The 13,032-nt window shown below is 36.8% G+C and overlaps 2 protein-coding genes across 3 annotated transcripts in view; one reads left to right on the forward strand and one right to left on the reverse strand.

Moving 5' to 3' along the window:
• The window catches only part of rg (A kinase anchor protein rugose), a 366,977-nt gene that overhangs the window by 294,096 nt on the left and 59,849 nt on the right, over positions 1–13,032 (forward strand). The window lies entirely within an intron of this gene.
• Positions 2,258–4,488, reverse strand: LOC106639540 (protein mab-21-like). The gene has a single exon (XM_014353200.2). It carries the CDS (start codon positions 4,316–4,318, stop codon positions 3,218–3,220), a length of 1,101 nt encoding a protein of 366 aa, XP_014208686.1. The 5' UTR covers positions 4,319–4,488; the 3' UTR covers positions 2,258–3,217.

The following is a 13,032-nucleotide window of genomic DNA, read 5'->3' on the forward strand; positions in this document are numbered from 1 at the left end:
AGTGAGGGTATTGTTGCAGTTGCTCCAGTTATTGCGAAACTCTCGAATAATGCGTATATTTTAATTGAACTGACGAGTTATGGCTAGTAAACACTTGAAATCATTAAATCAAGTTATAGAGTACCTAATTCATTGAACTTCAGTTCCTAAATAGTCTTAAAAACTTTACATTTGTATAACAAAAATCACGTCCGCAATAACTGGTGCGCACATAACCTCTTTCATTATTATGGTATTATTGCGGATAACCGGTTGATTGAGCATTGAAATTGACCACAATAATACATACAGGCCCGCAATAATACCAGCATTGGCAACTCAACTGTAAAACCTCGTTTTTAATCAATATTCATGAGTTTGTACATTTATAAAAGCGGAATTCAGTAGTTTTTTAGTTCAATATTAGAATTAAAAAAAAAAAAAAAAAAAAAATTACAACGATTTGATGGAAACTTACCACTAAAAAAAACCTGCAATAATACCCTAATTTACACCTATTACATTTTTTTAACTATTTTTATTGTTGTTATTACTACCACTAGCATATGTACAGATTCCATTTATTTCATGTATTAAATAAAAGCTATTTATTTAATATTAATACTAAGATGGTTATACAGACAGATATTTTACGCCATTTTGTTTTTACCATATTGTATTAATAATGACGTCTTTCAAACTTGTCGAATTCTACTTATCGGGTTTTGTTATGTAATTTCCATATCACAGGAATCATAAAGATTGAGCTGATCCACCATTTTGTGTCGACTGCATTCAGTACTACGTTACACAGATTATTGCATTTTAATTGTTAATATTAAAGTTTCACATCGACGAAGTTGTAAAAAGCAGTGCATCCGCCGTTTTGTGGTTGTCATCTGTGGGTACAACTTTGTTTTTCTTGGATAACCAAAAGTTACGAAAAACCAATTGCCAGATTTGTGTAGGACAACAGGTCGACAGAAATCTAAATGAATTATAAAAATAGTTACCATCTCGTTCGAAATTTGTACCATCTTGAAGTCTACAGGCGGTAGTATGTTGATATTCAGGTTAACAGTGATATAATATTATGTTTTCAATTTAAAAGTGATATTTGAACTTACAAGTTTAAAGAAGAATTGTTTCGATTTATAAATTAGAAAAGGTATTATCTACATTTTTAGTTTTGAGAAAGTATTATTTTTTATACCAAAGGTATGATAAGTAGTTCAGTAAAGATACAACGTCGATTCTGAATTTCTGTAAGATATCACATGACTTGAAGATGTAAGAAGTTACTGCCGAAATTTTTGAAAAGAAATCGTTGAGATTTAAAGTTTTGCAAAAGTTCTATATTCAATATAAAAAGGAAGAAAGAGCTAGATGTTGAGTTTAAGGATGACTACCTACTATCTCAGTTGATACTTTGTAAAAAGTATACTTTTGACTTTATTAGTATTGTTTATTTTTTTAGCTTAGATAAGGTACCTCTTCAAACTTGTGTTATTAGATTTTGTCTGATAATATTCTTGAACTTGGAAAATATACTGACCCCTTTTGAGTGGGATAACGTTTTTGACTCTATTAAACTTTGAGTTTAATAAGGTTACTATTTGGACTTTTTATCCTAAATAAAAACCGCACTATTTTTTATAGACCGCACATACTTGCTTTCTCTAAACAGCATGCGTTTGTGTGTCATGTGACACTAATATTACTATACATCTACTTACGTGGGATTTAACTACTTTTGGATGTTTCTCAACACATAATATCTTTGTATTGCTTTATTACTTGTAAAGTAGCAAAAACAGATCAGAAGAAAAAGTTTGAGATAAGAAAATGACTTCCTTATCTAAATTAGCAAAAAAGTACACAAATGCGTTGTAAACTCAGTAAACAACATTACATTGCTTTTTATAAAGCTTAACTATTGACCATGCAAATGAGCATAATTACGTTGCGGGAAACCGGTTTAAAACTCTTATCGCAGTCGCACACGACAATAGCTGCGTATTGCTATGCTATCCACTTTAACGGCACTCTTTGACAAGGAAGCCTTGACACTTTTTTTCGCTGATAATTTTGTTCGCATGAATTTCGCCCTCATTAGTGTAAATAAATTAACAAGTTCTAAAAAGTAATTTTCAAGTAAAATTTTTTGTTTTTATAATTATTGTTGTTCTTCTTGGGCTACACGAATAATTTGTTTTCTAAAATTTAGAGGCCAATATTGCAGGAAAAAATAAAGATTCAAGTTACATCCAATTTATAATGCTTTTATTGTTATTTACATTACATCTCTTGACCAGTGTAATACTATTGTTAAGTAATAAAAGAAACAAAGTTTTTATTTAAAAATTACGTAAACATCTATTTACAATCAACAGTATTCGTTACTTATTGACAGTACTCAAAAATAAGTAACAAGCTTGGAATGATGTCTTAACACGAAGACGTGTATATATTATATTTTTTCGAATAACTACGATATTTAACATACATGGCGTGACTTATGCATTACACAAATTGTACAAGTATTACATTAACGGTGGTATGAAAATAATCGTATAAAATTTTCTAGTGCAAAATTAAACAAACAAAATTACAATAGCTCGTAAATTTAAATGCACATACTCTGATGATCTTAGTAAATATCTTTTACGTAACTATTACTGTTTTAATATTATTTAAAAAGCACCTATTTCAAAAAACATAGAAAATATTTTATTTGCACTAACAGAGTAATATTATTAACACTCAGAATCATCCTGGTATTGCAACATCAACGTGTTTCTTTAATTTACCCTCTTAAATAATATATTTTAACTCTGTGCAGCTTTTTTTTTCACTTTTCTTAACGTCGAACAATTTAAGAATTATTTTAGTCTTTAGTATAACGAATAGTCTTTGAAGTAATATCGTCTATCACAAATTCTTCACTTCTCATACAGGCGTACGTGTACTACAGTGGAGCATCAAAGTAAAACAATGCATGTACTTGAAAGCAACATAAACTCGTACACTCAATCATTTACTTCTCGGAATATATTAATAGCTTGAGTTGATTCATCACAAACACTTACCGTAACTGCCCACGCACCTTCAACAGAATACATACATTTAGATTCATAAAAAAAGTCAACAAATAAGTAAATAAATAAATAAATAACAAATTTGTACACGTATAAATACAAACAAAAACGTTTTTAATACTCCCAACGAAATTCCCAAGCTAAAGTTTCTCAAAAGCACGACTGTTCATCAGTAGCTCCCTCGTAAGTCCCCAGACGACCTTGGACGCGTTTTCCAGAGCACTCGGCGACTTTCCCTTAAACAGATCCAAATTCGGCAGAAAATAGTGCGGACACCTCCTGCACTGCAGGCACGAGATCAACTGCAGGAATATCCCGTTTATACGGTCACCCAAACTCGACTCGTCCCACTCCGTCTCGAGCGGGTGCTTCTCGCACTCGTACATCAGCAGCGTCTTCATGTGGTAGCTGCTCACCGGGTTCCCAGGCGCCTTGGCCAAGTGCCGGTCCCTCAGCGCCTTCAGGATGCTCAGACACCGTTTGCGACAGCCACCCTGAAGCAGTCGATTCTCAGCCTCGCTGAAGGACAACACCCAGGCATCCCCCTCCATAGCCGACTGCTTGCCCTGCATTGACACGCTCTCCTTCGACAGCAGGTCAAAGCCCTCGGTCTTGACCTCGGCCACGAGGCTCGGGTAAGGCCAGGGTACGTGAGGTATCGGCCAGTGAGACGCGGACCTCGGCCACACCCCCGCGCACTTGAACGCTGGCGTGATCTGGACAACGAAACGCTCGCAGATCTTCAGCTTTACCTCCGTCGTGTCAGCCATCATCTTCACTCTGTCCCTGTAGGCGCTTTTGTCGCACGCCTGGGCCACGAGGGTCTGGAACCTCGACCGGATCTTCCTGGCGGACAGGTAGCCCGATGCGGTGATGAACTCGACCCAGAGGGACATGGACCTCTTGCGGCCGTCGCTGAGCTTGAGGACCGCGCAGCCGGGCAGGGTGCCATCGTCCACAAAGTTGAAGATGCCCATCTGGTTGAGGAAGAGCGTTATCTCGAACTCCTCCGGGGATATGATGTCGAAGCCCTCAAAGTGCCCGTTGCACTCGCTGAGGGTCGATATGAAACGCGGCTCCTGGACTTCGACCTCCTTTAGGACGTCCTGGACGATCTTGCAGATGTCCCGGATCGTTCTCTGTATGTGCATTTTGCGGGCCTGGACCTTCTCGGTGTAGAACTTGTTTATCTGGTACAGCATCTTGGACTGGGCCATCGACGACGGCGGAACTAGCATCATATCCCCCACCACCGACCCCACCGGCAACTACGTGCACATGGTACGAGTGAGTGCACCGAGGCTGTACTATTGGCTCGCGACTATCTGGACATGAATGCGTGACTACCGCGACCGAAATTTCGAGCGCGGGGAGATCGGCGATACCAGCATCGAGCGAGACTCGTTGGATTTCGATGCTCGATCGGATCGGGCGAGCCGGCACGCGACGCCGGAAAAGCGCCCGAGGCTGTCGCGACGACGGAGCCCCGCTGAGTGCGTATTTTGTACACACACGCGTCGAGGGTAGCGGGATCAGCTTGTGCCGGACCCGGGGAGCTCTTGTCTTCCAACTCTCCGTCTTTCTCGCTCCTCTTACGCGGAGACTCGCGGATGAGCTTGCCAAGTCCCGCCTCGAGTATTAGTCGTCGCCGTCGTCAGCGTCGTCGACGTTGCTGCACGGCGCCTGCGCGCTCGAACCACGCCTATCCCCCCACCTATTGCTAGCCTCTTCTCGACAGTGTGCAGAGGCGCGAGGAGGGAGGAGAGTCCTGTCCTCCCCCTGCATGCACGAAGAGAAAGAGTTATTGTCCTGGCGGATTACCCTTTCTATCTCCGCGCAGGATGCGTGTACAAGCGTGTTGTAAGGTACTATACGCCACTAGACGCGCGTACCTCGCATGGACATGCGAAACTTGTTTATACAAGGCGTGTATATTGCAGCTGCTATTGTGAAACGCCGTCATGGGGACTCGCGTGCGAAGGTTTTTGCATTCAGAACTTGTAATGGTAGTAGCGAAAGATGTGGGACGAGATGGATCGAGATTCATTATTGGTCATTATGCTCTAATGATGAGATTGGGTGCGCTCTGTCTATGGACTAGGTAACTACCTTGGCTTCGAGACGCCCGAGCCAACTTATGGATGTATTTTTCAATAGAGAGGTGAGAGAAGCTTAATAGGTAGGGAAGTTAGAGGCTTGTTGTAACAGTTTTCGCTAAAAACAGTAATACCAAGTATAATTTTTAAATCTTTACATCTAAAAAGTGCCAATCAATAGCTTAACTTCTCTATAGGATTTTGTAGAAAAGGAATGAAATTTTAAATTTTAAAAATGTCATCACATAAGATATTTTTCCAAAAAAAATCAGTTGGTACAACTTTCCCCTTCATTGGGGCTAGTTGTAACGAGTTGTAACAGCTTTGGGGGCAAGGAGTAACAATCAAATTAAAGTCACTTTTGATGAATATGAAAGCTTTATTAGACATTTTTTTTTTTTTTATACTTACAGCATTGAAGAAGCTAATATTAATGACTAAATTCAGTCTTTACCAGAGTAATAACCGACGTACGCAATAGCTTTCGAGATTTACTGTCATAATAAACCTTTGAACATCAAAAAGTTTACTTTCTGTTACGTTTTCGTCATAAGGTTGGTGGTGTGACGGTTAATCTCAAACCGTATTGCGTATATCGAAGCACGTGGTTAGACCCCTGCGAATTGATACTACATAGCAGTGAAAAGCAAAATTTATTGAAGTTAAAATTTAACTTTACTAACCAAATTGAAACACGTGTAAACATCTACTCACTGAGTTGTCTAGTAGAACGCTGACTGCTATAGGGTTATTCTAAAGGTGATATAGAAATAAAATTAATATAAAAAAATGCAACATAAGGTTTATATATTTAGCAAAAACAGCGTGTTACTACGTACCTCTGTTACAGTAAGCTTCTAGCTCCCCTATGCAGTAACCATTTAAATAGAGTAGAGCTGATCTCTCTTTCGCTCTTACATACTTACATTGATTCCGCACAGTCAGTTCATTTCATGCAATTTTAGCTTTGTAGATTACTTGTATTGTAAAATCACACTTGCTTTTACTACTTGGATACTTAAAAAGTAAAAAACAACTTTTGTGGCAAACTCTGTGATTCGTATCGATTGCCATAGAAGCATATTGTTAAGGTTCATGAAAAAAAAACGCAAATCAAGAAGCAGTGAAGAAACTTTTTCGTAATCCAACTGCCACTCCTCAATTACTTATTGGTTGATTATAGTTTGACATTTCATACAGTTTGATTTAATATAAGCTTATATCAAATAGTTTCTTATCCAATTGTTTCTTTCAGAGAAATAATCAGATCGAGCATCATCATGCTATGTCATTTTTATATCATAAAATAATGTAACGCATTTTGTAACGCATTTAATTTTTAAACATTCCACCAAACCAACTAATGGATAGGTCTGAATAACGTAATGTATAAAAAAAACTGGCATATTTGAAGGGCTGGAATGGACAAACACTTGAATTGGATATTTAATTATTCAAACATCTTTTTCGTATTGTCTATGACCAAAACGAGCTGAAATTTTTTGGACCCTGCTGGATCTGCACGAGAAAAATTTTTACGACTATTTTATTTTTATTTACGAAAAATATACAAGTCACTATCCGAGTCGATAATCCAACATGAAACGAATATACGAAGCGTTATGGAATAGCATTACGGGAGTATTACGGGCTCTTACAAATTCTATGAAAAAAATTTATTTTAACGTACGAAATGCAAATTAAACTTCAAAACAAAGCATCTATATTTTAACTCACCACTTTCCGTGTCGATAATCCAACACCTCAAAAATATACGTGACATTATTTAGCGTTACGGGCTTTTTAGTTTTTATTTTGGGGAGATCGAATGTACAAATTTCCGAGAGCCTGTAGCACTGGCTCATTGTAAAATAAAAACCGTCTGAATTTGTGATATTTTGGTCCCGCAACTTAAACAGCATCCAAATCTTGGATACATACATTATTTTTTGGTCTTTTATTATACGCGAAAATTTTGTTTTGAGATCCCATGCTTCTAGATTTTGTCAAAACTCTAAATTTTCGATTTAGCCACGAGCCCGTAACGCCATAAATCAGCCCCCGTTTATTATCTTAAACTAAAGCAATACTAAATTATGTTGTGCCTTTAGCAAAAAACATTGTCCAATTGTTTAAAAAAGTTTTCAGGTAGATATCTCCTTACATGACGTTGTAATTTGTAATAATTGACTGGGACATGGAATACACTGTTTTCGGTACAATGGCCTACATATTTTTTTGAAACATTTAACGCACAATGACTTGTTGTTTTATATTTAAAATATATAGTATAAAGTAATGACTGTTTTATAAGTATTTGTGTCTATAACGGCTGGTCCCTAAAGTTGAGCATATAAAACTTCTGATTTCGATTACACGAGTTTATTAAACTTATGCCATAATATTTGAAAATGATGAGCCTTTCAATCGATCAATTCAAGCTGATTCAAGGATCAGCTTTCAATCGAATGAGTCACTGCAAACTCAAGTTTCTCCTTTTTCAAAAAAAATATTTCAAAAGATTAGCTTATTTTGGTGTATCTTGAGTAGTGTAACCGAAACATGGACTAATAAATGCCTGTAAAGATTGGTCTAACGTATAATATATTTCTTTAAGAAAAATAATAAACCCAACTCTGGCGTAAGCGTACAACAACCACATCCTTCGGTCGCTGAAGTATCTACTTTGCTCCTAGTGACGTGATGTACTATTCTATTTCTTAGTTCCATATTTATCGGTCATTCGTAGAGTTGAGTACATGTTATAGGTGTTTATGAGCCCTCGCACTTTAAAGATTTCATAGTAATTCGCGAGGTAATTCGAAATTATTAGTCTTTGAAAGATCTATGAGGACTTGGCGTACTCGTTTTCGTTGATACAGCTAAATAGAAATACTCAAAATAATAAAAATTTCAAAACTACGTTAAATTTGTTCAATTATTTTAGTCAATTCAATACCATGACAGTAACGCAGAAAAATCAAAAATAAAAGTTGATCAGAACGAAAGCAAAATGGAACTATTTTGAAAAACTTGCAGTAGTTTCCTAAATTATTCAACTAATTGACTAAGCTATCTCATTCAAAGTTGCAACTTCTTAAAGCAGAATCAATTTTACTCATATTTTTTCTAAAATAGCCGTTCTAAAGTCTTAAATAAATTAAAAATCTTTGTGTGGCTTGAAAGATGATTAGTAAAGTCATTTAAAATTAAAAAAAGACCTTATTTTCTGAATATCAACGTAACAAATATCAATTAGTTCTACATATGCGATTTTTCACTCAACTCTCCGATAGCAAATGCACGCATCTCCATCACGCAGAGTTTATAAGGACGTCACGTCGCAGTGAAATTAATTGATTTTAGTTTCATGGATAATTGATTCATGTTGGTGCATACATCAACTTTTTTGAATTGGCAAACAGAGACGGGTAGACAAAAAGACAAAACAGACTACACGCATACCTCGCGTGGTGATGGTATTCCGTAAGTGTGAACTCATAAATCGCACTGCTCTGAGTCTTGGACAGATTTATTCCATCCACGTGATATCCAACATCAATGTTCTCTCCGCTTCTTTTTGATGCGAGTGAGCAAGGAAACGTGTATGCAATGGGGAGGCGTTTCGTTCAAATATTCAACAACAACTGCATGGGAGGTGGAGATAAGGACTTATATTTCAAGTGGCGGCGCCAACTGGTACGTAGCTTGCTCAGTTTCAGTACGGACGGGATACATAATTTGGGATTCAGAAGGTGTAACTGATTTTCGATACAAACGAGTTTTTGTCTTCGTATTCGATTGCTCGTGTAAGAAATTCTGTTGTATCACTGAAGGACAACGATATGCCACCAGTGATGAACCTGGTTTTTTTTCTACCATTTCGATCTGGAAAGTTTTGTGTAATTACAGTTGTCAAAACGCACTAATTATTTACCACTGAATCTCATCAGTACATTCAGTCTAAATTTTTTAAAATATTGCTTTCAAATTCTACAAAAAAAAGTTTTTAACGTTGCTTATATTCGTAATTAATACAGTATTTTTTACGAGCAAAATTGTACCCCTTATCTGATTCGTTTTAGAAAAATTTAATAGCATCTTCCATGTATATGTATTTGCTTCCCAAGCAAAAGACAAAGGTGACGAGCACACGAATCACGTAGGAAGGTGGGAAACGACAAAATATTTTCTTATGTGTAATGAGTCCACTTTTAAACCAGCAGAGAAGGTGATATTTTGCCTTTCCAAATACGGAATAAATGTAAGTGGAGATAAAAAGTAGTTCTTTCGGTAGAAGATTCGAAAATAGTACTCTTTTTAATCACATAACCAGAGGAAAAAAGTAAAGTAAGCCTTAAATTGTACATCTTAGACCGAGTCAATGTTGCACGTGGATTCAAGTCACACCTTACTTTCATCTGTAGTATGTATTTTTCATACTTTTTTCTACAAACTTGACCAAAAATAGTAATTTTAGTGTAATAAATCAATGCAGAAACACTATTTCTACTGCCAGTTCTTAAAAAACAGTCTACGTTCCACGGAAACAAGTAGAAGAGGTCTAAGATCCTATTGTTATCACAAACGTACGTAATATCTGTTTCTTCCGTTTTCTGAAAAAGTACTATTTCCCTCAGCAACGCAAACGACACCTAGAACCAGTGCAATCGTACATCAGCCAATACATCTCTCTTTCTCTTTTTCCAAGACTAATTGAATAAAGCTCGGGAATCCAATCTACTCCAAAGTTCGAGCTGAAGATTGTTCTTCCTCTCTTCTCTCTCCACGTCCCACTCTAGAGCTCCCCCTAATGTGAGTTGATTCATGAGAGAGCCCAGAGCAACGCGGCACTATCGAGGGGCTCGGCAGCGCGAGGGCGCCACATTTTCTCCCTAGTCCTCGAAACGCGCCTTTCATCATCCCCTTGGACCCCATCTCCCCTCTAGAAGCTTTGGCGTAACTCGGTTAGCCGTTGAATTATTTGTACACTGGCCGTGTACATGGCTCTTTACCATTATATTCCTGCAGACTCATGCTGATTAGATAATAACAAGCCCGGGGTCAAAAGTGCGTATACACGTGAAAGTGTCGTTGTTGAACTCACTTGTTGTACATTTATCAGTTGCGCTTCAAACGATTTAGTTTAAAAAAAGTCTTTTATTACATATTCGTTTCAAGTTGATTGTATTCACATAAGAATGGTTGTCTAATGTCACAACCATAACCAATATTTTAAAAGTTTTAACAAAAACATTTTTTTTTAACTTCATATTTGTTTTTCCATTGTCATTGTTTCAACAGTCTCATCTCGGAAAGACAGTCCTCGTGACATACGTCCTCGCTCCACCGAGTTCTCTCGGCCCCCTAAACTCTCATCGCATCTGTTCCGTTCTCCCTCGATGCTTTTTTATCCGAGAGCCGCTCTACGAAATTCCTGATCATTAACCTCCCGCGTGGACCCTTGGATCATCCTTTTCTTTTTCATTCGCGTGTTCTCGCGTTCGTCCCTTTATCCTCGTTTTTTATCCTTACTATACCTCGTCCCTAGCGCGAGTCGCGCAAACTGATGATAAGATCTAAAGTGTATATAAATACACGCAGCATACGAGCACAAGGAAGATGGAGTGTTCTTCAGAGCCGTTTCGTGGAAGTAAAGGTAGATAGAGACTTCATCATATACATGCACTTCGTCGTGTCCTCGTGCTCGTGCTCGTGCTCGGCTCTATGTTGTGGACGAGAGGTGCTTCTATAGCCAACGAAATGATAATTTTACCATACGCTTTTTATCAGTGTTATTATTTAGGGTGATTAATTAGATAGAGCTTCATGTATATTTTGACGCCTTGGTGGAAAAAGGTGCTGTTTTGATTTTGAGTAGGATAAGTAGCTTCGTTCTTTTTTTTCTAATGATATGTAGCTGCATACATCTTGTACTATTTGTACCTTTTTTTTTAAAAGGGGATTTGAACTGGTTGAAACACAGATTCGAAACTTGGTCTAGAATTAAGCAAGAGAAATTGGAAGGTTGCACACTTTCTAAGATGGATATTTTACCAATTTGAATGTCATTTAAAGTGATGGTTCTTTCATGACTTCCGAGTCAAAGGTGCGATTGTCGAGTTAATATTTATTAATGCTGCTTAATTGTTAAAAGATTATTTGTTAATATTATTTATCGAGGCAAATTGAGTACTGATTCAAAATTTTAAATCATAATATACGATATGAAAGTTCGTAGGAATGATTATCTAAAAATCACGCTTAACCGCAAAATACCAGCAGTGGATGCTTGCCTATGCTTTCAACATAGGAAACGAAAATGTATGCCTGTGTTTCTTTTAATATCTTTTGATTAAGTCCGTGATCACATATATTTCGAGATATCAGTATGTTTGTAATTGCACAAGCTTTATTGTTTCAGTTTTTTACTCAATTATGTTCAGTAAATAAATAGCTAGTCTACAACTTTCAGTAAAAAATACTTAGTTGCCATAAGAGCGCATGTTTAGAATTTAATTTTCATTTATCATTTTCTTGCGTTCATATTCGTCAGCCTACTCTGAAATTTTAAGAGGTATAGTGAATTGTAACTCAATAAATGATTCCTCAAGATCGCATACTATTCTGTTCATAATTATTTCATGAAAGAACCACCTTAAGCCATGGTGAGACAGGTTCGTCTTATGATAACAATGATTTTATCATTGTAGAAGTAATCATGCTCAGTATGGGAGGAAACACAAATTTGGACATTTAATTAACGCAAATGGTCTTGCGGATGGTATCGCAAAGTTACTATTGGTAGGATTGTGCCTGAACGTTCCGATAATTGGTAGTCGTCGGAGTCGAAAGACTCGAAGAAACAATAAACCATTTGTTACTGTGTCGTCTAGTCTTTTTTGAAAGTCTAGGTTATTGCATGTCTCCAAACTCGTGAAAAAAGTTTACAAAAGTGTCGTTGATCGTAGAATCTCTCCAAAGTAGTAAAGAGTTAACGTCTTATGATCGGCTATAGGTTTTGAAGGTCAAGTTTTTCATAAAAACTTGAATTTATTTGTAAATATTGTTTGAAGTGATGTTTTGAAGCATTTTTAAGTCATCTAATAGCTGTAAAACTGTTTGAAGTCACAAAAAGATTTTGAGCCTCTCAAGAGCTAAAAAAGTTTTTTATTGATTCTAAAAAATGTAGCTCCCCGAGGAAAATCTATTTTGATGTGGTTTTCGATTCATTAACAAGTAAAGTAGTAGTTTTTTCCACCAAAGCGTTAAGTATTCTTTTGTACTGTTAGTAGTAGACTTGAGTGTGTACTACTACCGGGAGCATTTAATGCCACACCGTCGGTTTGTGGTTATATATCGAAAGAAAAGTTGCAAGCTGTCTCTGTCTAAGTTTACCAATTATGGATCAGTTATTGAGGTGAAGCATGTAACTTTACTCTTGTTTAATAATATTCTAGGTAATTGATACGCTTAATGCTTAATATACCTTATTATAATTCGTGATAATGTAACGTACTCGCTAATCTGTTGTAACGGTGAATTTACGTGCATTATTTTTTTATCTAAGTAAGTTAGTACCTTATATTTCGTTTTTTCAAGTATTGAATGAAAATAAGAATCAGTTTTGTAGAAAAAAGATCTCAAAAACGAACAGTTAGTTCAGTGACGGAGTAACATCTTTGTTGGTGAGAGAAGTTGAACAACTTTGATCGGAATTACTAAATACATAGCTTCAGATCACTGCCTCTAGGAAACTTTCAAGTTTTTGAATATTACTGTACGCTTATTGTTTTAGCAGAAAGTACTCAGGGTTTAAGAACTGGTGTCTAAAGAGTAGTGACTTGGACATAGCGTTG

This window comes from Copidosoma floridanum, unplaced genomic scaffold, assembly GCF_036245765.1.
Source record: "Copidosoma floridanum isolate Cflo_tuat_1 unplaced genomic scaffold, Cflo_Japanese_pri ptg000030l, whole genome shotgun sequence".
Taxonomy (NCBI): Eukaryota; Metazoa; Arthropoda; class Insecta; order Hymenoptera; family Encyrtidae; genus Copidosoma; species Copidosoma floridanum.